This window comes from Palaemon carinicauda, chromosome 13 (genome assembly GCF_036898095.1).
Source record: "Palaemon carinicauda isolate YSFRI2023 chromosome 13, ASM3689809v2, whole genome shotgun sequence".
NCBI lineage: Eukaryota > Metazoa > Arthropoda > Malacostraca > Decapoda > Palaemonidae > Palaemon > Palaemon carinicauda.
Window position 1 is genome coordinate 138,479,304 of NC_090737.1, and position 21,664 is coordinate 138,500,967.

Sequence of the window (21,664 nt, forward strand, 5' to 3'; positions counted from 1 at the left end):
TGGTGCCTTGTGGAGCCAAGCGGAGCATTTGGCGAACTAATCTCTTTTGGACTATGTTATAAAATGGAGGCATTTATTCGATAAAAATACTGTACGCATAGACCAAGCCTTCAAGAAGATCCACACATATTTTTCGGATTTTCGAGACAAAATATTAGTAAAAGTAGAAATAGCAATTAGGAAAAACTATATGTGAAAAGTCAAACTTTAACAAACAAACAAATCTTCAAAATACAGTTAAAATTTTAGCAATTAACACAATTAACATTGAATCACAAGACACAAACACTAATGTAATAATGTACATCATATTAGAAAGCTGATAAACACATTCATAGGGTGTTCAAAGGAAATATGAATGCACAACACAAATCTAAAGAAAATGAGATCAGTTATGGAAACATTAAAACCTTCAATATCTTTTTTTCATGCTTAATTAAATTTATATCTCAAAGAATAGCATAATACTTTATATCTATTTCATTCTTATAACTATACTTAACTGCTTAACTGGGATTTTGCCCGGCTGTGGTCTCCCAGGCCCCAACGTTTAAGATGCTGGACCGAAAGATGGAAGCAATGAAACAGGAACAGAGGTACAGCACAGTAGAAGGCTTTAAGGCGAGTGCAGCAACGGACTGAGGTACACTGCAAAGATCCTTAACCCTCTGAGCAGCCGACGCAGTTGTTACGCCATCAATTTGTGTAGCTATGTAGAAAATCTATTTAGCTTTTTAATGCAATTTTCAGTTCTTTTCTACGAATATGTACGTTGACACCCAACGTTATTGCTCACCGTAAAAAAGTTTACAAGTCATTAGCCTGAAGGCGATTTTGTCATAGCTGGGATCACCAGAAGGTTCGTACGTTCAGACTACCCAACACATACAGACAAGTGGAGGCTCTTGACAAGATGCCGTAGCTCCCAAATCCGGAAGGAGATGGCACTACCATTTTCTAACTATTTTTGAAAGAAAATCTACTATAATGCTACTACATTCATTCTATCATTATTTGATAGCTTCTATACGAAATAACAATAGAAAATTGTTACAATTTAACAGTAGGGTAGTATGCGATGATAGCTAGGGATGGAGGTGGAGTTGGGGGCCTATAGGTTTAACTGATGAGTAATATACAGACATTATCTGGAATTCCGTTCCTAGCTTGGGTAGGGATGGAGCTTTGGCACTAATCATAAGACATAATTTCTTAAAAATTAATACATTAAACAGCTGTTAGAGAATGTTTCCTTTTAATTTATCACCCTTTACCTTTTTCCCAGATTGATAACTAAAAATAAATGTAGGAGAAACAATGTACTCACCTTTCTTGTAAGATGAAGTTCAGAGTAGGCCTCATATACCATAAGTGCATCTATATCACATGGTTATGTAAGGGATGCAAAAAAAATAAATCCTAAAAATTACTATGTATTATGGAGCTACAGTATACTTATGTTTTATCGTTTATAGTTACACTTTCCACCAAACCTTCACCCATTATTTCAATATCTGAAAGAATGGCTTCCATGTTCGGAGCTTGCTTCACAGTTTTTACACCAAAGATTCGATGACCTTCAAGACTTCCGATCTGAAATAGAAAAAAACAAACTTGTTCATGAAATAAATATGACTTTAAACACATGCTCAAAGTATGTCTTTTTCAACTCGGCCCTAATCTTAGTGAACCTGTGATTTTTCAGTTTAAAACCTGGCTTACAAACAAAATTTACACAGCCCGCATCAAAGAAAAGCATACCTAATTGGTTAATGATAAGGTTCTGAGAGAAATAAAGAGGATATCACCAACCCAGGCCTGTATTAACACTTTAACCCCCAAAGGACCTACTGGTACGTTTCACAAAACTCATCCCTTTACCCCCATGGACGTATCGGTACATCCTTGCAAAAAACTGCTTTATACAGTTTTTTGCATATTTTTTATAATTTTATGAGAAACTTCAGGCATTTTCCAAAAGAATGAGACCAACCTGACCTCTCTATGATGAAAATTAAGGCTGTTAGAGCAATTTAAAAAAAATATATTGCAAAATGTACTTGAAAAAAAAAATGCCTGGGGGTTAAGGGTTGGAAATTTCCAAATAGCTTGGGGGTAAAAGGTTCAACATCAGACAGTATCTCTCCATTACCACCTTTTGTTTTAAACCCTGTCAAAATTTAGCTTTCCTACATATCTTTCCCCTGCCATATCAATATCCAGACATTATCTCTCCATTACTACATTGTTTTTAATCCTGTCAAATTTAGCTTTCCAACATGTCTTTCCCCTGCCACTTCAATATCCATCCAGGATATTTTCTCTTTTTAGCTCAGCTGTGTCAAGATTCTGATCCAATTTATCTCAGTTTCCTCCCTTTCCCCTTGACACCAACCTTTTGACCACCTTCCCCTTTGCCCTTCCCTGCCTGTCAATTTGTCTGAGCTTGAAAGCTATCTTCTTTCTACATCGTGATGGCACCGCCATATCTAGGTTTCTATAAACCCTTCCTCAATGTTAAACTGAATGTCTTCTATTTTCATTTGTATGCATTTTTTCAGCTGTCTCCAGAATGTAAAAACGGGATTTATTGCTAACTTGAGAGTACCATCAAATGTAATAGAGCTTGCAAATAAAATTGCCAACAAAGCTCCGGTAAAGTCTAAAGAAAATACTCTTTTAATATTCAATAATGGTATACAATAAGCTTTAAAAATATGCTTTTAGTACTGCATGTGCAATCTATGATTCCTCTGACTTGCAAATGAAACTTAGCCGGAATCTAATTGAATATGACCACAGGTTAAAAACAGAGCTATAATAGTTTAATCTATAAGAACTGGGATTCCAATACCGCTCAAACTCATTAGTTTCTTTGGATGCTGCAACCTCAATATCATTGTGAGCTACGAATGAGGGGTTTGGGGAGCCTATAGGTCTATCTGCTGAGTCATCAGCAACCATTGCTAGGACCTTCTTGGTCCTACCTTGGTTGGAGAGGGGGCTTGGGCACTGATACGATACATGGTCAGTCAGTACCGCTCAAACTCATTAGTTTCTTTGGATGCTGCAACCTCACTACCATTGTGAGCTATGAATGAGGGGTTTTGGGAGCCTATAGGTCTATCTGCTAAGTCATCAGCAGCCATTGCATGGCCCTCCTTGGTCCTAGCTTGGTTGGACAGGGGGCTTGAGCACTGATCATATGATATATGGTCAGTCTCTAGGGTATTGTCCTGCTTGATAGGGCAATGTCACCGTCCCTTGCCTCTGCCATTCATGAACAGCCTTTAAACCTTAAAACTATCTTGACATTCGCCATCAAGTACAAAGTTATAAAACAATAATAAATTATAATACACGCGACTAACCTTCAACTCTTGCTCTGGCAGTGCAGATGGTTTCCAAACTAATCCGATTACATTTCCCCCGAATTCATCGTGGAAGAATAAGGCTAGATGACTGAAGGCTTCCTGTAATAAAATTGAATGATGATATACTACTCTTGCAATATGAACATATAAGTAAATACAGGTGCTCCTTAAAATGAGGTCGGTTAAAGCCATTTTTACTGCCCTTTTCATATAAAATCACATGTAAATATACTGCATATACTCCTCAAATTTTTAGGTAGATTAAAAGGTGGAAAACAAGGTTCCAAATATCAGATAAATTCTGGAGTTGATACAAGCAGAGACAAAAAAAGGAATCAAATAACTAAAGGAGATCTAACAAAACTTGGAGACAGCTCATCTTTCTTCTACAGTTAAATAACATGTAAGTTAAAGCAATGGGTATATGACAAAGCTATCGCTTTCTGTCAAATGATCAGAATAGGTAGATTAGAAGATGGAAAACAAGGTTCCAAATACCAGATAAATTCTGGAGTTGATACAAGCAGAGAGACAAAAAAATATTCAAATAACGATCTAAAAAAACTTGGAGCTAGCTGATCTTCCTTCAACATCTGAATTAACGTATGTTAAAGCAAAGGGTTTATGACAAAGCTATCACTTTGTCGAATAATCAGAAATGTTCTTACCCGTAGTTCTGTCAGATATTTCTCTGCAGGATCAAACATCACAATGGGCATTGATTCTTTCCTTTGGTATTTATAGGGCTTGACGAACTTTGGGTTAGGAACGCTGGCATCAACCGACTCTTTACGACGACTCAAATGGGATTCTTGCAGTTTGATTACCACGTTAAAGTCGTCTAAACTGGGACGAAAAATTAGCTGAAAAGATGGAAGATAAGTTGTTAAAGTTTTTATAGTTTATTTAAGGAAATATCTATTTTAATGTTGTCATTGTTCTCGAGATATTTATATTTTTCCTTGTTTTCTTTCCTCACTGAGCTATTTTCCCTGTTGGAGCCCCTGGGCTTATAGTAGCATCCTGCTTTTCCAACTAGGGTTGTAGCTTAGCAAGTAATAACAATAATAATAATAATAATAATAATAATAATAATACATACATACATACATACATGTAACTACCATTACAATATTCTTGTCACCATCAATTTTGTGCGGTACAAAAAATCTTAATATTGTAATGTACATCTAAAACAAGCGTACTCTTAAACGGAAACTACAGTATTCTAATGAATACAAAAGCTTGGGAAGTTCCCATAATCTCACTCCCTATAAAGATGTCTTTAGCATCTTCAATACAATTATTGGCAAGGGTAGATGAGAATCTTTAGCTATGGTAAGCAGCTCTTCTATGAGAAGGGCACTCCCCACATTATTTACCAAATTTCAAATTTATTTCCTCACACATAAAATAACTGTGGAGGTCCTGTAGAGAGTAGGACCAGAAAAGCACCCCTTAAAGTAAGTAAAGACAGCAAAGGCTGAACCAGGTGTCATATAGGTTGGAATTCCTTGAGTGAATTTCCTTTATTTCTTATGGGAAAATTGTTTTATGATAAGAATATTTTAGATTGCAAGCTCACGACTAATTTAAACTCTTAAACTGAGGTACTACAGTATTGTACAGTACTTTCATATGTGCTAGATAATGTAATGTACTATTGTACATGTTCATTTCCTATGCACTGTATTTTTATCATTAATCCTAACTCCACAGTCAAAAAAATCCTTCATGCCCTGTTTTGACAAACATGAAAATTTTTTCACATATACCTATAAGGGAGCAATCTTTGTCTATCCACTTAGTACACAGTATGTGTGGGTCTGAATCCTTCTTGTAAAATCTTCCAATATTGCATCCCGGGCAAACTCTCCCTTTAATAAAAGTAGGAGACATAACCGATAATTTACAAAGATAACAGTAAAAATTAAAGCATGAAATTAACTTCCAAAATCTAAACAGACAAAAATATGTTGTTGACCCATGCAACCTGGAAAGAATGAGGGGGTCTAATAAAGGGAGCCATATGTTTATAAAAAGTGTCACTACAAACAGGCGACAGCTATCTATATGGCGAAGGGGAAGCGTAGAGTATTTTGTACCTTGAGATGTAATATTATAGTAGCTTAAGAATAGGCGGTCGAATCTCTTCCTTTAGAAAATTAATAGATAATGACTCATGGTTAGATCCACTGAAATAAAAATGTTATTTTGATAATAAAATAAATTTTTGAATATACTTACCCGGTGATTATAATAGCTGCAGCTCTGCTGCTCGACAGAAAACTCTACGGAAAAAATCCGCCAGCGATCGCTATGCAGGTAGGGGGTGTACTTCAACAGCGCCATCTGTCGTCCAAGTACCCAGTACTCATTGTAAACAAAGAACTCAATTTTCTCCTCGGTCCACTGCGTCTCTATTGGGGAGGAAGGGAGGGTCCTTTAATTTATAATCACCGGGTAAGTATATTCAAAAATTTATTTTATTATCAAAATAACATTTTTCAATATTTAACTTAGCCGGTGATTATAATAGCTGATTCACACCCAGGGGGGTGGGTAGAGACCAGCAATAAATGTTTACATTATTATGAGCTAAGAATTTTTATTTCATTTTAGAAGTTATCAAAATAACAAAAATAAAATAAATAGGTACCTGGTAAGGAAGTCGACTTGAACAATTACTCTGCCTTTTTAAGTACGTCTTCCTTACGAAGCCTCGCGATCCTCTTAGGATGCTGAGCGACCCCTAGGATCTGAAGTATGAAGGGTTGCAACCCATACCACAGGACCTCATCAAAACCTCTAATCTAGGCGCTTCTCAAGAAAAGAATTTGACCACCCGCCAAATCAACCAGGATGCGAAAGGCTTCTTAGCCTTCCGGACAACCCAAAAACAACAATAAAAAACATTTCAAGAGAAAGATTAAAAAGGTTATGGAATTAGGGGAATGTAGTGGTTGAGCCCTCACCCACTACTGCACTCGCTGCTACGAATGGTCCCAGAGTGTAGCAGTTCTCGTAAAGAGACTGGACATCCTTAAGATAAAAAGACGCGAACACTGACTTGCTTCTCCAATAGGTTGCGTCCATTATACTTCGCAGAGATCTATTTTGTTTAAAGGCCACTGAAGTTGCGACAGCTCTAACTTCATGTGTCCTTACCTTCAGCAAAGCTTGGTCTTCTTCACTCAGATGGGAATGAGCTTCTCGTATTAACAGTCTGATAAAATAGGATAAAGCATTCTTTGACATAGGCAAAGATGGTTTCTTAACTGAACACCATAAAGCTTCTGACTGTCCTCGTAAAGGTTTAGTTCGTCTAAAATAGAACTTAAGAGCTCTCACAGGGCATAAGACTCTTTCTAGTTCATTTCCAACCATATTTGATAGGCTTGGAATATCGAACGATTTCGGCCAAGGACGAGAAGGTAGCTCGTTTTTGGCTAGAAAACCAAGTTGTAAAGAACATGTAGCCGTTTCAGATGAAAATCCGATGTTCCTGCTGAAGGCGTGAATCTCACTGACTCTTTTAGCTGTGGCTAAGCAAACCAGGAAAAGAGTCTTTAAAGTGAGATCTTTAAAGGAGGCTGATTGTAGCGGCTCGAACCTTTCTGACATGAGGAATCTTAGTACCACGTCTAAATTCCAACCAGGTGTAGCCAAACGACGCTCCTTCGTGGTCTCAAAAGACTTAAGGAGGTCCTGTAGATCTTTGTTGTTGGAAAGATCTAAGCCTCTGTGACGGAAGACTGATGCCAACATGCTTCTGTAACCCTTGATAGTGGGAGCTGAAAGAGATCTTTCTTTCCTCAGGTATAAAAGGAAGTCAGCTATTTGAGTTACAGAGGTACTGGTCGAGGATACCGATACTGACTTGCACCAGTTTCGGAAGACTTCCCACTTCGATTGGTAGACTCTAAGGGTGGATGTCCTCCTTGCTCTAGCAATCGCCCTGGCTGCCTCTTTCGAAAAGCCTCTAGCTCTCGAGAGTCTTTCGATAGTCTGAAGGCAGTCAGACGAAGAGCGTGGAGGCCTTGGTGTACCTTCTTTACGTGTGGCTGACGTAGAAGGTCCACCCTTAGAGGAAGCGTTCTGGGAACGTCCACTAGCCATCGAAGTACCTCGGTGAACCATTCTCCCGCGGGCCAGAGGGGAGCAACTAACGTCAACCTTGTCCCTTCGTGAGAGGCGAACTTCTGCAGTACCTTGTTGACAATCTTGAACGGGGGGAATGCATATAGGTCTAGATGCGACCAATCTAGGAGAAAGGCATCTATATGAACTGCTGCTGGGTCCGGGATTGGTGAGCAATATATTGGGAGCCTCTTGGTCATCGAGGTTGCGAAGAGATCTATGGTTGGCTGGCCCCATGTGGCCCAAAGTCTCTTGCACACATCCTTGTGAAGGGTCCATTCTGTTGGAATGATTTGTCCCTTCCGACTGAGGCAATCTGCCATGACATTCAAGCTGCCTTGGATGAACCTCGTTACTAGCGAAATGTTTAGACCTTTTGACCAGGTGAGGAGGTCCCTTGCGATCTCGTACAACGTCATAGAGTGGGTCCCTCCTTGCTTGGAGATGTACACCAAAGCCGTGGTGTTGTCCGAGTTCACCTCCACCACTTTGCCTTGAAGGAGAGACTTGAAGCTTTTCAAGGCCAGATGAACTGCCAGTAGCTCCTTGCAGTTGATATGCATTGTCCTTTGACTCGAGTTCCAAGTTCCCGAGCATTCCCGACCGTCTAATGTCGCGCCCCAGCCTGTGTCCGATGCGTCCGAGAAGAGGAGGTGGTCGGGGGTCTGAACAGCCCGGGGCAGACCCTCTAAGAGGCTGATACTGTCCTTCCACCAAGTCAGGCAAGACTTCATCTTCTCGGAAATGGGGATCGAGACCGCTTCTAGCGTCTTGTCCTTTTTCCAGTAAACAGCTAGGTGATATTGAAGAGGACGGAGGTGTAGTCTTCCTAACGATACGAACTGTTCCAGGGATGATAGTGTCCCTATCAGACTCATCCACTGCCTGACTGAACACCGTTCCTTCTTCAGCATGTTCTGGATGCATAACTGGGCTTGGCTCGTTCTGGGGGCCGACGGAAAAGCCCGAAAAGCTAGACTGTGAATCTCCATCCCTAAATACACAATAGTTTGGGATGGGACCACTTGAGACTTTTCCATATTGACAAGGAGACCCAATTCCTTGGTCAGATCTAGAGTCCACTTTAGATCCTTCAGACAGCGACGACTGGAAGAAGCTCTTAGAAGCCAGTCGTCCAAATAGAGGGAGGCTCGGATGTCCGCTAAATGAAGGAATTTGGCTACATTCCTCATCAGCCTCGTAAACACAAGAGGAGCTGTGCTTAGGCCAAAGCACAGGGCTTGAAACTGGTAGACAACCTTTTCGTAAATAAATCTCAGAAAAGGTTGGGAGTCTGGGTGGATGGGGACGTGGAAGTATGCGTCCCTTAGGTCTAAAGAGACCATCCAGTCTTCCCTTCTGACCGCTGCTAGAACGGACTTTGTGGTCTCCATGGAGAACGTCTGCTTTGTGACAAAGACATTTCAGCGCATTGACGTCTAGCACCGGCCTCCACCCTCCTGTCTTCTTTGCCACTAAGAAGAGACGGTTGTAGAAGCCCGGGGTTTGATGGTCCAGGACTTTGGCTACCGCTCCCTTTTCTAGTAAGAGAGACACCTCCTGTTTCAATGCTCGTCTCTTGTCTTCCTCTCTGTACCTGGGAGAGAGATCGATGGGAGACGTTGCTAGAGGGGGTTTTCGTACAAACGGGATCTTGTACCCCTCTCTGAGCAACTTCACAGATTGTGCATCTGCGCCTCTCTTCTCCCAGGTCTGCCAGAAGTTCTTGAGTCTGGCTCCCACTGCTGTCTGAAGAAGCTGGCAGTCAGACTCTGCCTTTAAAGGACTTGGTTCCTTTCTTCTTTCCACGTCTCCCTTCGGCACGAGCACCTCCTCTGCTGGAGGCTCTGCCACGAAAGGGCGGAATAAAACGGGACGCTGGAGTGTCCATCCTTGGTCTAGCTGACAAGGTAGGCAAAGGGGTGGCTTTGCGAGCAGAGGACGCAACCAGGTCATGAGTGTCCTTCTGTATCAAAGAAGCAGCAATCTCCTTAATCAAGTCCTCTGGAAAGAGGCACTTAGAAAGAGGAGCAAACAGAAGTTCGGATCTTTGACAAGGAGTCACTCCAGCTGACAGGAAAGAGCAAAGGTTCTCACGCTTCTTGAGGACTCCGGATACGAACGATGCAGCAAGCTCACTAGACCCGTCACGTATGGCCTTGTCCATGCAGGACATGAGGAGCAAGGAAGTTTCCTTCTCTGACGGAGAGATCTTCCTGCTTAAAGCTCCCAAACACCAGTCTAAAAAGTTGAAGACCTCGAAGGCTCTAAATAACCCTTTCAAAAGGTGGTCTAGGTCCGAAGATGACCAACATATTTTCGAGCGTCTCATGGCTAGCCTGCGGGGAGAGTCTACCAGACTTGAGAAGTCGCCCTGGGCAGAGGCAGGAACTCCCAAGCCGAGAACTTCTCCCGTGGCATACCAGACGCTCGATTTAGAAGAGAGTTTAGCAGGGGGAAACATAAAGGCTGTCTTCCCTAGACTCTTTTTGGACTGCATCCAATCTCCTATCACTCGTAAAGCTCTCTTGGACGAGCGTGCGAGGACGAGTCTAGTAAAGGCAGGCGTGGATGACGGCATACCTAATACAAACTCTGACGGAGGAGAGCGCGGAGCCACAGACACAAACTGGTCCGGAAACATCTCTTTGAACAGAGCTAGAACTTTTCTAAAGTCCAAAGAGGGTTGCGTGGACTTAGGCTCGTCAAGGTCCGAATGTGGTTCATCAACGTGAGCGGCACCATCATCATCCGAAAGTCCATCATCCGAGTATTGAGGAGGAAGCGGCAATGGAGTAGGTAACGGCTGGTTAGCCGAGTCCGGTCGCACGGGTGCACGCGTGACTGAACCGGACGCAACGTCATGGAACTGTTGCCCAGTCTGTGAGCTGGCAACAACCATAGCAGCGCGGGGACGCACAGCGTCTACTCCAGACTGTCTAGCCTGATGCGGGTGAGCAGTGGCAACCACACTGGGTTGCGGAGGTTGACGCACCGCGTCAAAACAAAACAACTCTGACTGTTGTTGTGTCTCGCGAACGTCAACGGAAGGCTCCGTGCGTCGCCGAACGTCAACATGCGGCTGGCAGGGTACACTGGAACGCATGGGTGGCAGAACTCTCTCAACTGGAGTGCGCAAGAAGGTTGCCTCAGCGTCCACAGGACGCACAACCGAGTGTGTTGTTGGTTGTAGGCAAGAGGCTGGTGCAGCAGCAACCTTCTCCGCACGAAAGTCCTGCATCAGAGACGTTAATTGTGACTGCATGGTCTGCAGCAAAGACCACTTGGGGTCTGCAGGAGCAGGTGCGGCAACAGACGGTGTAACTGTCTGCGGCGGTACCGCTTTGCCTCTCTTAGGAGGTGAGCAGTCATCGGAAGACTGCAGCGAGTCCGAACTGACCCAGTGGCTACAACTGGGCCGTTGGACTTGCGCGGAAGGGACCGACTTGCGCTTAAGCGGTCGTGAGACCTTGGTCCATGGTTTCTTGCGAGAAACCTCTTCCGCAGACGAGGAATAAATGGGCTCTCTCGTCTTTGTGTGGGTGGGGCGATCTTGGTTAGATACGCCCGAAACCACGGAGGGAACGTCTTCGCTGATTAAAGCCTCTCGAACCCTTTGGTCGTACGACATTGCTTCTCCCCTGGACTTGGGAGCTTGCAAGAGGTCCCGGACTAGGAGGACGACAGGCACGAACAGACGAACCCTCAAGCGCAACACTATCCACAACACTATCACTCACTTTATCACTTCCCACTGCACTCTTACACTTCAGCTCCTTGACATCCGCCATGAGCTGGTTACGGTCACTAGCCAGGGACTCAACTCTCTCACCCAGAGCTTGGATGGCACGCATCATATCAGCCATCGAAGGTTCCTGAGTGCCAGAAGGGGGATTAGGAGCAACCACTACAGGGGAAGGAATAGGTTGTGGGGCATGAGGAGAGGAAAAATCAACAGAACGAGATGAACTTCTCCTGACTCTATCTCTCTCTAGCCTACGTGTATATTTTTGGAATTCGATAAAATCGAATTCCGAAAGCCCAACGCATTCCTCACATCGATCTTCCAATTGACAGGTTTTATCCCGACAATTGGAACAAACGGTGTGAGGATCGATAGAGGCCTTCGGAAGACGCCTTGAACAGTCCCTAGCATTACACTTCCTGAATTTTGGGACTTGAGAAGGGTCAGCCATTTTGAATTGGTCAAAGGGGAATTCAAAAACTATCCAAAGTCATCAACAAATAATCCGATATCAAAAAAAGAATGCAAGGATTTATTGAAGAGAAAGCCTGCACAGCGAAAGCTCAAAACTAGAAAAGTGTACTTCACCAAATACAGTGATACCTCGGTAGTCGAACGACTCTATACTCGAACAATTCGGAGTTTGACCAAAATTTTCGAGAAATTTTTGCTGCGGTGCTCGACCAAAAATTCGGTACTCGACCAGCCGAACACGTGACGACCGCATGGGCTTTGTGATGATCGCGCCATCTCGGCCACTCTCGCTTGTTCGGGAAGCATCAGTTCTCTCGAGAGCGTCACTCAGACAACGCGCGATCAGCATTCGTTGTGATTTAGTGATTTTCAGTGCTTTTAATTGCTTTTTTAGCTTTCATAATGAGTCCCAAGAAAGTAATGAGTGTTAAGGGGAAGGAGAAGAGGAAAACAGTGCGAACAACGATCGAGTTGAAGAAGGAAATTATAGCGAAATATGAGAATGGTGTACGAGTGTCCGATTTAGCGGTAGAATACGGAATGGCGAAGTCGACCATTTCTACGTTTTTAAAGCATAAAGAAATGATTAAGAAGGCGAATGTTGCAACGGGAGTTACGGCGGTAACTAAGCAAAGGCCACAAGTGATTGAGGAGATGGAAAAGTTGCTTTTAATATTTATTAAAGAAAAACAGTTGGCCGGGGAAAGTGTTAGTGAAGCGTTCATTTGTGAAAAAGCGTTGCATATCTATGAAGAATTAGTGAAGAAAAGTCCGAGTACCAGTGAAAGTGATTCATTTACATTTAAAGCGAGCAGGGGTTGGTTTGAAAAGTTTCGTAATAGAACAGGTATTCATCGTGTTACTAGGCATGGGGAGGCAGCTAGTTCGGATGTTCCAAGTTCTCTCATCAATGAAATTTGTTCCAAGTGGGCAGATGTGCAGGCTTTTGCTGAAAAATACCACCCAGAAATTGCAGTAGCAAACCGGGCAGTGCATATGTTTAATGATAGTGTCATGTATCATTTTCGAAGAATACTGCAGAGGAGGAAGAAACAATTAACAATAGACCAGTTTTTCACAAAAGAAAAGAAAGCTGCTACATCAAAGCCTGTTTCTCCTCCAAAGAAGAGACAAAGAAGAGAAGAAACCCCTGAAATAGATCTGCCCACCCTTTCATTGGAGAGAGAAACAACTCCTGAAGGAGAACTACCCCGCCACATCATGGAAGGGGACTCTCCTTCCAAGCAGTAACCTCCCCCTTCCATCCTCTCCACATCCATCCCTGTATGCCATCGAACCGCTGCTCAAAGGTATGTTCACTACAGTACAGAAAATGGTTTAAAATTGTTTTATTTTAGTACAGTAAATGGTTTAAAATTGTTTTATAGGATTTTCTGACCAATTTCATACACATTTAGATAATTATTGTTGTTTAGGTACACGTTTTATTAATATTTTGGGCCTGTTCGAGTGCTTGGGAACGGAATAGAATATATACCATTATTTCTTATGGGGAAAAAAAATTCGGTACTCGAACAAATCGGAGGTCGAACACGGATCTCGAACGGATTATGGTCGAGTACCGAGGTATCACTGTAGTTGTGAAAACAAATCCAGTTATCAACAGCGAATTAGTAGGTCTTGCCGGTAGCACGACAGAGAGAAAATTGAGTTCTTTGTTTACAATGAGTACTGGGTACTTGGACGACAGATGGCGCTGTTGAAGTACACCCCCTACCTGCATAGCGATCGCTGGCGGATTTTTTACGTAGAGTTTTCTGTCGAGCAGCAGAGCTGCAGCTATTATAATCACCGGCTAAGTTAAATATTGAAAAATAATCTTTTGTACATAATAATTCTGCAATCTTAAAATGTCCAAATCAGAATGGGTCAGGCTATCCTGTTAGTAAAATTAGTACTAGAACAAGACCCATTCTAGATAGTTATAGAAAGATTCAAAAAGTGAAAATATTTCTTGAACAAAATACCCATATAAATTAGAAGGAAAGGTAGAATGTAAGCTATGTGGGGCAGAGACTGAAGACCTCTCCCATTTGTTTCTTTACTGTCCTGATCTCAGCGACGAGAGAAGGAAAATAATAGAACTACCGCAGCCATTCAAAGAAAAAAAGAAGAAGAAAATAGGAAACGTTCCGTTTAAGAAATAAGGAATAGAGAAAAGAAAATAATATGTATATATCAGATGTGGAAAAAAAGAGAGAAGAAAATAAAAGAATTAGAATAATGGAGAAAGCTAAGGAGGTGCCTATGGAAACGCCAATCCCTCCGCCCAGCAACTAAACTGAACTGAACTAAATAATTTACCTTAATGTCAAAAGTATTTTTCAGCATGGCCTTTGTCATATAATCAAGAGCAGCAGACGCTAACTGTTTGCAACGATAGATAATTGGCAAAGAAGGTGATTCCATGGTCCACATTGAGGCCAGCCTATACCGATAAGTGTCATCTACCGACGAAGATGAGCCTCGAAGTTCATATGGAGTTGCTATGAACATGGGAGGTAGACTGGAACGTTCGGAAGTAAATCTTCGATTCAGTTCTGTGACGTCTTCAACTGGAAAGGGAATGAGCTGGTTTTAGTGATGAATCATGCTGTACTTACTTCAAGAGTATGTTTAAAATACATGGAGAAAAATTATACAGTTTTTTATTGTTGTATTACTGAATATATAAAAGGAGTTACAGTAACTGCCTTAATGTTCAAAATAGAAATAAAAAATTTGGAAATAATTTGTATTTTTCCTAACATACAAATAACAGTTAAATATTAGCACATACAAAACCTTACCGTACCTGTAAATGTGTCTCGGAGATTAACAAGAATTGGCGTCGTCCTCCAATCCGTGTGAGCCAGTAACGACAAAAACCGCAAAAAGAGAACATGTGGCGTGTGAGGTGCGTCATAAGGGGCAGGATTGGTGTACAAATAAGTCACCAGTAAATCTACAGCCATATGTGGAACGTGCGGAAGGAGGAGCTGTGAGCCAACCCAACGCTTACAAAGACGCACGCCACTGTTGAAGCTTGGGTGATCTGCTTGAACGCTGAAAGTAAAAAGGAAAATTCAGAAGGTCTTCAACTTGCAAATTTAATCATACATACATATACCAAGGCACTTCCCCCAATTTTGGGGGGTAGCCGACATCAACAAATTAAAAAAAAAAAGGGGGGGACCTCTACTCTCTACGTTCCTCCCAGCCTGACAAGGGACTCAACCGAGTTCAGCTGGTACTGCTAGGGTGCCACAGCCCACCCTCCCCCGTTATCCACCACAGATGAAGCTTCATAATGCTGAATCCCCTACTGCTGCTACCTCCGCGGTCATCTGAGGCACCGGAGGAAGCAGCAGGGCCTACCGGAACTGCGTCACAATCGCTCTCCATTCATTCCTATTATTAATAGGTGCTAAGAAGTTGTCTAAGTCAAATTGTTTGTAAGTCGGTTTTTGTAATTTTGACCTCGGGTAGGCCTAACCTGAATACCATGAATATGATTTCCAGCTAAAAGTCAATAAATAGTCAGGTTTCATACATACCTTCATATACCAAGGCACTTCCCCCAATTTTGGGGGGTAGCTGACATCAAACAAATGAAACAAAAAAGGGGACATCTCCTCTCTATGTTCCTCCCAGTCAGGTTTCATATGAAATATATATCAGGTTATTACAAATGTTATTTTGCTTACTGTATTAAATGATATATTGCTAAATTACAGTATTTCTTTATTTTATCTTTATTCTTTTCAATTGGATTTGTGCTTGTATGAGTTATGCATTAAGTAAATCTCATTTTCTATATGCCTGCGTATTGCATGTTTTAGCTAAGATTACTATCTAGTGCTTTTAAATAATACATTTCCCATTATTGTATTCAATACTAATCCTCATTCATTTTGGCCTTTTCACCCTAGTAGTTTATAAGATGATAAAAAAAGGAAATCTGTATTTAGTAAGTTCTCAGCAGTTGCTAACCTATTTGTGTTGTCTGGAAGTATTCTATAGAAGTAACTTATTTCTCACTATCCATATCAACATAGATTTAATGCTTATATAATAACCCATTTTTAAAAAAAGCCTGCTTTGATGTATGACATTTTTTTAATATTTTGTGTAATAGCAATTCTTTCTGCAACTTGAGTGTTGTGATTCATGTGTTATAATTCTTGATACATAAGGTCTTCAACTTAAAAACTTAATAGATTTCAATTAACTGTTTGCACATTGAATTTTGTTAAATACAGTAGACCTAACTTGACTCCCATGTCTAAGATTTCCAGCTACAAAAGTCAGCATAATTTTGTCAAGACTTTTTGTGTTTTAGAGTCTTCCCTTTACAAGGCACTTCATTTCTGTAAGCATGTTACGGTGGCCAGCGATTTAGGTAAGTACAAAGACCTAACAGTGCCCCTAATGATGTGCATCCTGCTTCAAACTATTTGGTCTCCAGATTAGCAAGAAAGTCGTCTTTGTCAATGGCAGCGGTGAGTGTTGCATTCATTGGATGATGATTACCAAACAATTCTTCTTCACCCAAGGGGTTAACTACTGTACTTTAATTGTTTAGTGGCTACTTTACTCTTGGCAAGGGTAGAGGAGACTCTTTAGCTATGGCAAGCAGCTCTTCTAGGAGAAGGACACTCCAAAATCAAACCACTGTTCTCTAGTCTTGGGTAGTGCCATAACCTCTGTACCATGGTCTTCCACTGTCTTGGGATAGAGTTCTATTGCTTGAGTGTATACTAGGGCACACTATTCTATCTAATTCCTCTTCCTCTTGTTTTGTTAAAGTTTTCATAGTTTATATAGGCAATATTTATTTTAGTATTGTCACTGTTCTCAAGATATTTTACTTTTCCTTTTTTCCTTTCCTCCCTGGGCTATTTTCCCTGTTGGGGCCCCTGGGCTTATAGCATCCTGCTTTTCCAACTAGGTTTGTAGCTTAGCAAGTAATAATAATAATAATAATATCACAGTCTTTGTTCTGTGCAGACTCCAAGATCACATACAAGTCACAACACTACAGCACATTAAATTATCTTATGATCTATAATAAATTCATAATGAACAAAAAGAATCTAACCTGGCCAATGCAGAAGTTATTCTCGGGAGGATCTCCAATTCTGTCTCTAATTTTATTGCCGCATCCGTATCCTGTTCGCGAAGGACACCGTCATCATTGGCTACTAATCGAGAAAGGTATATTTCCCGGCGGTAACATACTTTCACGTGGAATATATACCCATTCTGAAAAGAGAATTAGAATAGATTACCAAACCTACTAACTAACTGATCCAGTATATTTGTAAATGGAACAAATAAACAACTTGCAAAGCTTCTAATTTGAACAAAAGCTTAACCCTTTTACCCCCAAGCTATTTGGAACTTTCCAACCCTTAACCCCCAGGCGTTTTTTTTTTTCAAGCACATTTTGCAATATATTTTTTTTAGATTGCTCCAACAGCCTTAATTTTCGTCATAGAGAGGTCAGGTTGGTCTCATTCTCTTGGAAAATGCCTGAAGTTTCTCAAAAAGTTATCAAAAATATGCAAAAATATGTGAATAGCAGTTTTTTGCAAGGACGTACCGGTACGTCCATGGGGGTAAAGGGATGAGTTTTGTGAAACGTACCAATACGTCCATTGAGGGTAAAAGGGTTAACAAAACTGATCCAGTATATTTGTGAATGGAACAAATAAAACTTGCAAAGGTTGTAATTTGAATAAGAACTTAAGAAAAAGAAATCATTAAAACGACTCACGCTTTTGTATTGAAATGTTGGAGTCTTCTATTAAGTTCATCTAACGATATGAAACAAACAAGATCCTACTTAACCCTTTTACCCCCAAAGGATATACTGGTACGTTTCACAAAACCTATCCCTTTACCCCCATGGACGTACCGGTACGTCCTTGCAAAAAAATGCTATAAAAATTTTTTTTTTCATATTTTTGATAATTTTTTGAGAAAATTCAGACATTTTCCAAGAGAATGAGACCAACCTGACCTCTCTATGACAAAAAATAAGGCTGTTAGAGCAATTTAAAAAAAATATACTGCAAAATGTGCTGGGAAAAAAATAACCCCCTGGGGGTTAAGGGTTGGAAATTTCCAAATAGCCTGGGGGTAAAAGGGTTAAGTAGAGATGCAATGTAAAGCTAGAAACTGAAATTTAAATGAAGTTTACACCTAACAAGATAAACCCTTATTCTGTGGTCCAGACCCTTTGCTAGCATCAGAATGTGAAGCTAATGATATGAAACATTTAGGAAATATTAAATAGGACACAAAGAGGAACATACCCACAGAACTTGGAGATATTTGGGAAAGGTCAGAGCTGCTATTCCATTATCCGTTAGTTGAGAGGCCATTGTCTTGTAAAATTCTGCTTTTATTGCTTGTATAGCCACTAGATTATCTGGCCACTTCCCGCTGGTTTCCAAGAAAACATTCACTGTAATTATAAAAGAATAACAGTTTTATCGCTGTATACATAAGAGAAAATTAAGTAATAAAAGCATAAAAAAATGTGTCAGGTTTACTACAAAAAAAGAAAAAGAAAAGTGTCTGGTTTCAGTTCCAATTTTATCAGAATAGATGTTCACCAGAACGTCAGCCGGGCAAGCCCCACACCCAACCACAGCAGTGGCCTCTCCAGTAAACAACTTAAACCCATTGTCCCAGGCGGGGATCAATCTGCCGCCATGTGGATACTAGGCAAACACGTTAAAGGTTTAAAGGTCGCTCATGAATGGCAGAGGCAAGGGACAGTGACATTGCCCTAGCAATCAGGACAATGCCCTAGAGACTGACCATATATGATCAGCGCCCAAGCCTCCTTTCCACCCAAGCTAGGACCAGGGAGGGCCAGGCAGTGGCTGCTGATGACTCAGCAGATAGACCTATAGGCTCCCCCAAACCTGCCAACCTTAGCTCACAAGGATGGTAAGGTTGCTAACACTAATGGCACTAACGAGTCAGTGGGACTCAAACCCCCGACTGGCTAACACCAGGCAGAGACATTACCAACCAGGCCACAGCAAGCCGAGCAAGCCCCACACTCCCCATCTGGTGCCCAACCACAGCAGTGGCCTCTCCAGTAAACAACTTAAACTCATGGTCCCAGGCGGGGATCAATCTACGACCATGTGGATACTATACTCAATTTTTCCTAATAAGGCGAATTTGCACTGACTAGCAGCGGTGCCCTTTTAGCTCGGAAAAGTTTCCTGCTATCTGATTGGTTAGAATTATCTTGTCCAACCAATCAGCAAGCAGGAAAGTTTTCCGAGCTAAATAGGGTATCCCTGCGAGTCGGTGCAAATCTGGCTCACTAAAAAGAATTGACTATAAGCAAACACGTTACCACTGTACTTGCCAGGAGGCTAATAGCCTATTGTGAAGAAGTAATTTTCTGTAGAAAATAATGATTTACTCACAAATGTCTCTCAGGTATAAGAAAAACATTGACCAGACTAATTCAACATTAATAGTTTAAAAATGATTAGTCAATCAGTTAATAATCACTCAATATCTGTTTATAGAATAGTAAATCATTAATACATACTATGACATTCATTTATATCTAAAGTAATCCCTTGGCTGTAGCAAGTGTCATGTTTCAAGGCACCACCTACCTCAATAGCTGAAAAACTTAGTAGATACAGAAATGTATGGAATATTGTTTTTATCATACTGTATTTATATATATTTAACCCTTTTACCCCCAGGCTCTTTGGAAATTTCCAACCCTTAACCCCCAGGGGGTTATTTTTTTCCCAGCACATTTTGCAGTATATTTTTTTTTAATTGCTCTAACAGCCTTAATTTTTGTCATAGAGAGGTCAGGTTGGTCTCATTCTCTTGGAAAATGCCTGAATTTCCTAAAAAAAATTATCAAAAATATGAATAAAAAAATTTTTATAGCCTTTTTTTTTCAAGGACGTACCGGTACGTCCATGGGGGTAAAGGGGTGGCTTTTGTGAAACGTACCAGTACGTCCTTTAGGGGTAAAAGGGTTAAGCTTTTATAAGCCTCAAAATTACTATACAGTATTTAACAAAATACTAATATAACACGAAAAAAAAAAATTATCTGCTCTTAGAAATCAGCGTTTTACATTTACATATATATTATTATTATTATTCGCTAAGCTACAACCCTAGTCGGAAAAGCAGGGTGCTATAAGCCCAAGGGCTCCAACAGGCAAAATAGCTCAGCGAGGAAAGAAAACAAAAAAATAAAACATCAAAATATAATTTATATCTCCTATATAAACTATAAATACTTTAACAAAACACGAGAAAGAGAATTAAGATAGAATAGAGTGCCTGAGTGCACCCTCAAGCAAGAGAACTCTAACCCATGACGGTGGAAGACCATGGTACAGAGGCTATATATAATAATTCAAAATGTACAGAAGAAGCGATAGGAAAACCGCGATAAAACGATTGATTACTGTAAACTCAAATGATAAAACTTTTCAAGATACCGTATAATAATCTTATCTAACATACATGATAAAGTTTATCTGGTGACAGAATTATGACTAGAGGTAGATGACGTGAGAAAAGTATACGTAGGCAACAACTCCAGATTCTATGTTAGTGTCCTTGTCAAATGAAGGAGTCTCGGGCTTCAAAACTGGTGCCTTACTAGATGCTAGCAATTCCATTGCCACAGTAGACTACAGAAACTCTAGGTCCAACATACTGTAGATGACACAGACTTGGACCAGCAAACATGGCAAAGCTACCAGAAATTACTGGGACACTGTTGATGTCATCTATATTATTATTATTATTATTATTATTACTAGCTAACCTACAACCCTAGTTGGAAAAGCAAGATGCTATAAGCCCAAAGGCTCCAACAGGGAAAAATAGCCCAGTGAGGAAAGGAAATAAGGAAATAAAGGATATAAGAAGTAACTAACAATTAAAATGAAATATCTCAAAAACAATATATTTCATATATAAACTATAAAAAGACTTATGTCAGCCTGTTCAACATAAAAACATTTGCTGCAAGTTCCACTGATTCAACTACCCGATAAGGAGGATCATTCCACAACTTGGTCACAGCTGGAATAAAACTTCTAGAATACTGTGTAGCTTATAAGTACGTAGAAATGACAGTCTGAAAGAAGCTGTCTAGAGATTCAAGTTGTACGATTGGCACTTGATGGCTTCATTGGAATTTTGGCCGCCATTACCGGCGCTTAAGTGGAAACCTTGACCACATGATTAAATTGTTTCCTCAAAAAAAAATTGGGAGAAATAGAAGAGCTAAAATCAATTTGAGTAAAATTTTGAATTCCATTCGTCTTACCAATATAAATTTCTGAAGAGCAGGATCATTTAAAATAAAGATGAAACTGTACTAGAAATAAAACTATATTTCATTTAGTAGAGTAACAAGATGATGATAAGCATACAGGGCAAAAAACAAAAAAGGTAATCATATTGAATGCTAACAAATTTAAAGAAAAAATACTTGTTTTCTTGACAGAATATGATTTTTTCCCTAAATCAAAACTAGTGTAACAAACCCCATCATCACTAGAGATATATTACTAGCATATGCTTTGATTTATTGTCAAGGTCCTCTTAGGAATCTTCTACTAGCTGGTAGTGAGATTTTTTCAATGTTAAATTTGTATATGGCTGCCTCCTAAGAACCAAAGTGTAAAGGGTACTTAAGACAATTATTTATTTAGTGTAAAAACAGAAATTATTGATAAAATATAACTAAACTAAGGTCTTACCTTCTATTGCGTAAGTGTAAGGCGGAACTTCTCCAATCTCTGTAGCAAACTGGACTCGGGACTCACAAACTTCTAATCCCTGAAATAGACAAGAGTTTTCCTCGATATAATTTACTTTGATAAAAAATTTATCACAGCAGTTCCATC

At 40.4% G+C, this 21,664-nt stretch overlaps 1 protein-coding gene across 3 annotated transcripts in view; it reads right to left on the bottom strand.

Moving 5' to 3' along the window:
- Positions 1 to 1,435: 1,435 nt before the first annotated feature.
- Positions 1,436 to 21,664, bottom strand: part of Mat89Ba (nucleolar protein 6 Mat89Ba) — a 62,044-nt gene continuing 41,815 nt past the window's right edge. For all 3 annotated transcript variants that reach the window (XM_068385970.1, XM_068385972.1, XM_068385969.1), the window contains 8 exons: positions 21,518 to 21,596; positions 18,054 to 18,205; positions 16,835 to 16,998; positions 14,549 to 14,799; positions 14,059 to 14,309; positions 4,043 to 4,237; positions 3,372 to 3,473; positions 1,436 to 1,593 (listed from right to left, as the gene is read on the bottom strand). In XM_068385970.1, coding sequence (XP_068242071.1) covers positions 1,456 to 1,593; positions 3,372 to 3,473; positions 4,043 to 4,237; positions 14,059 to 14,309; positions 14,549 to 14,799; positions 16,835 to 16,998; positions 18,054 to 18,205; positions 21,518 to 21,596 — 1,332 coding nt within the window. In that variant the 3' untranslated portion in view covers positions 1,436 to 1,455. The remainder of the gene's footprint in view (positions 1,594 to 3,371; positions 3,474 to 4,042; positions 4,238 to 14,058; positions 14,310 to 14,548; positions 14,800 to 16,834; positions 16,999 to 18,053; positions 18,206 to 21,517; positions 21,597 to 21,664) is intronic.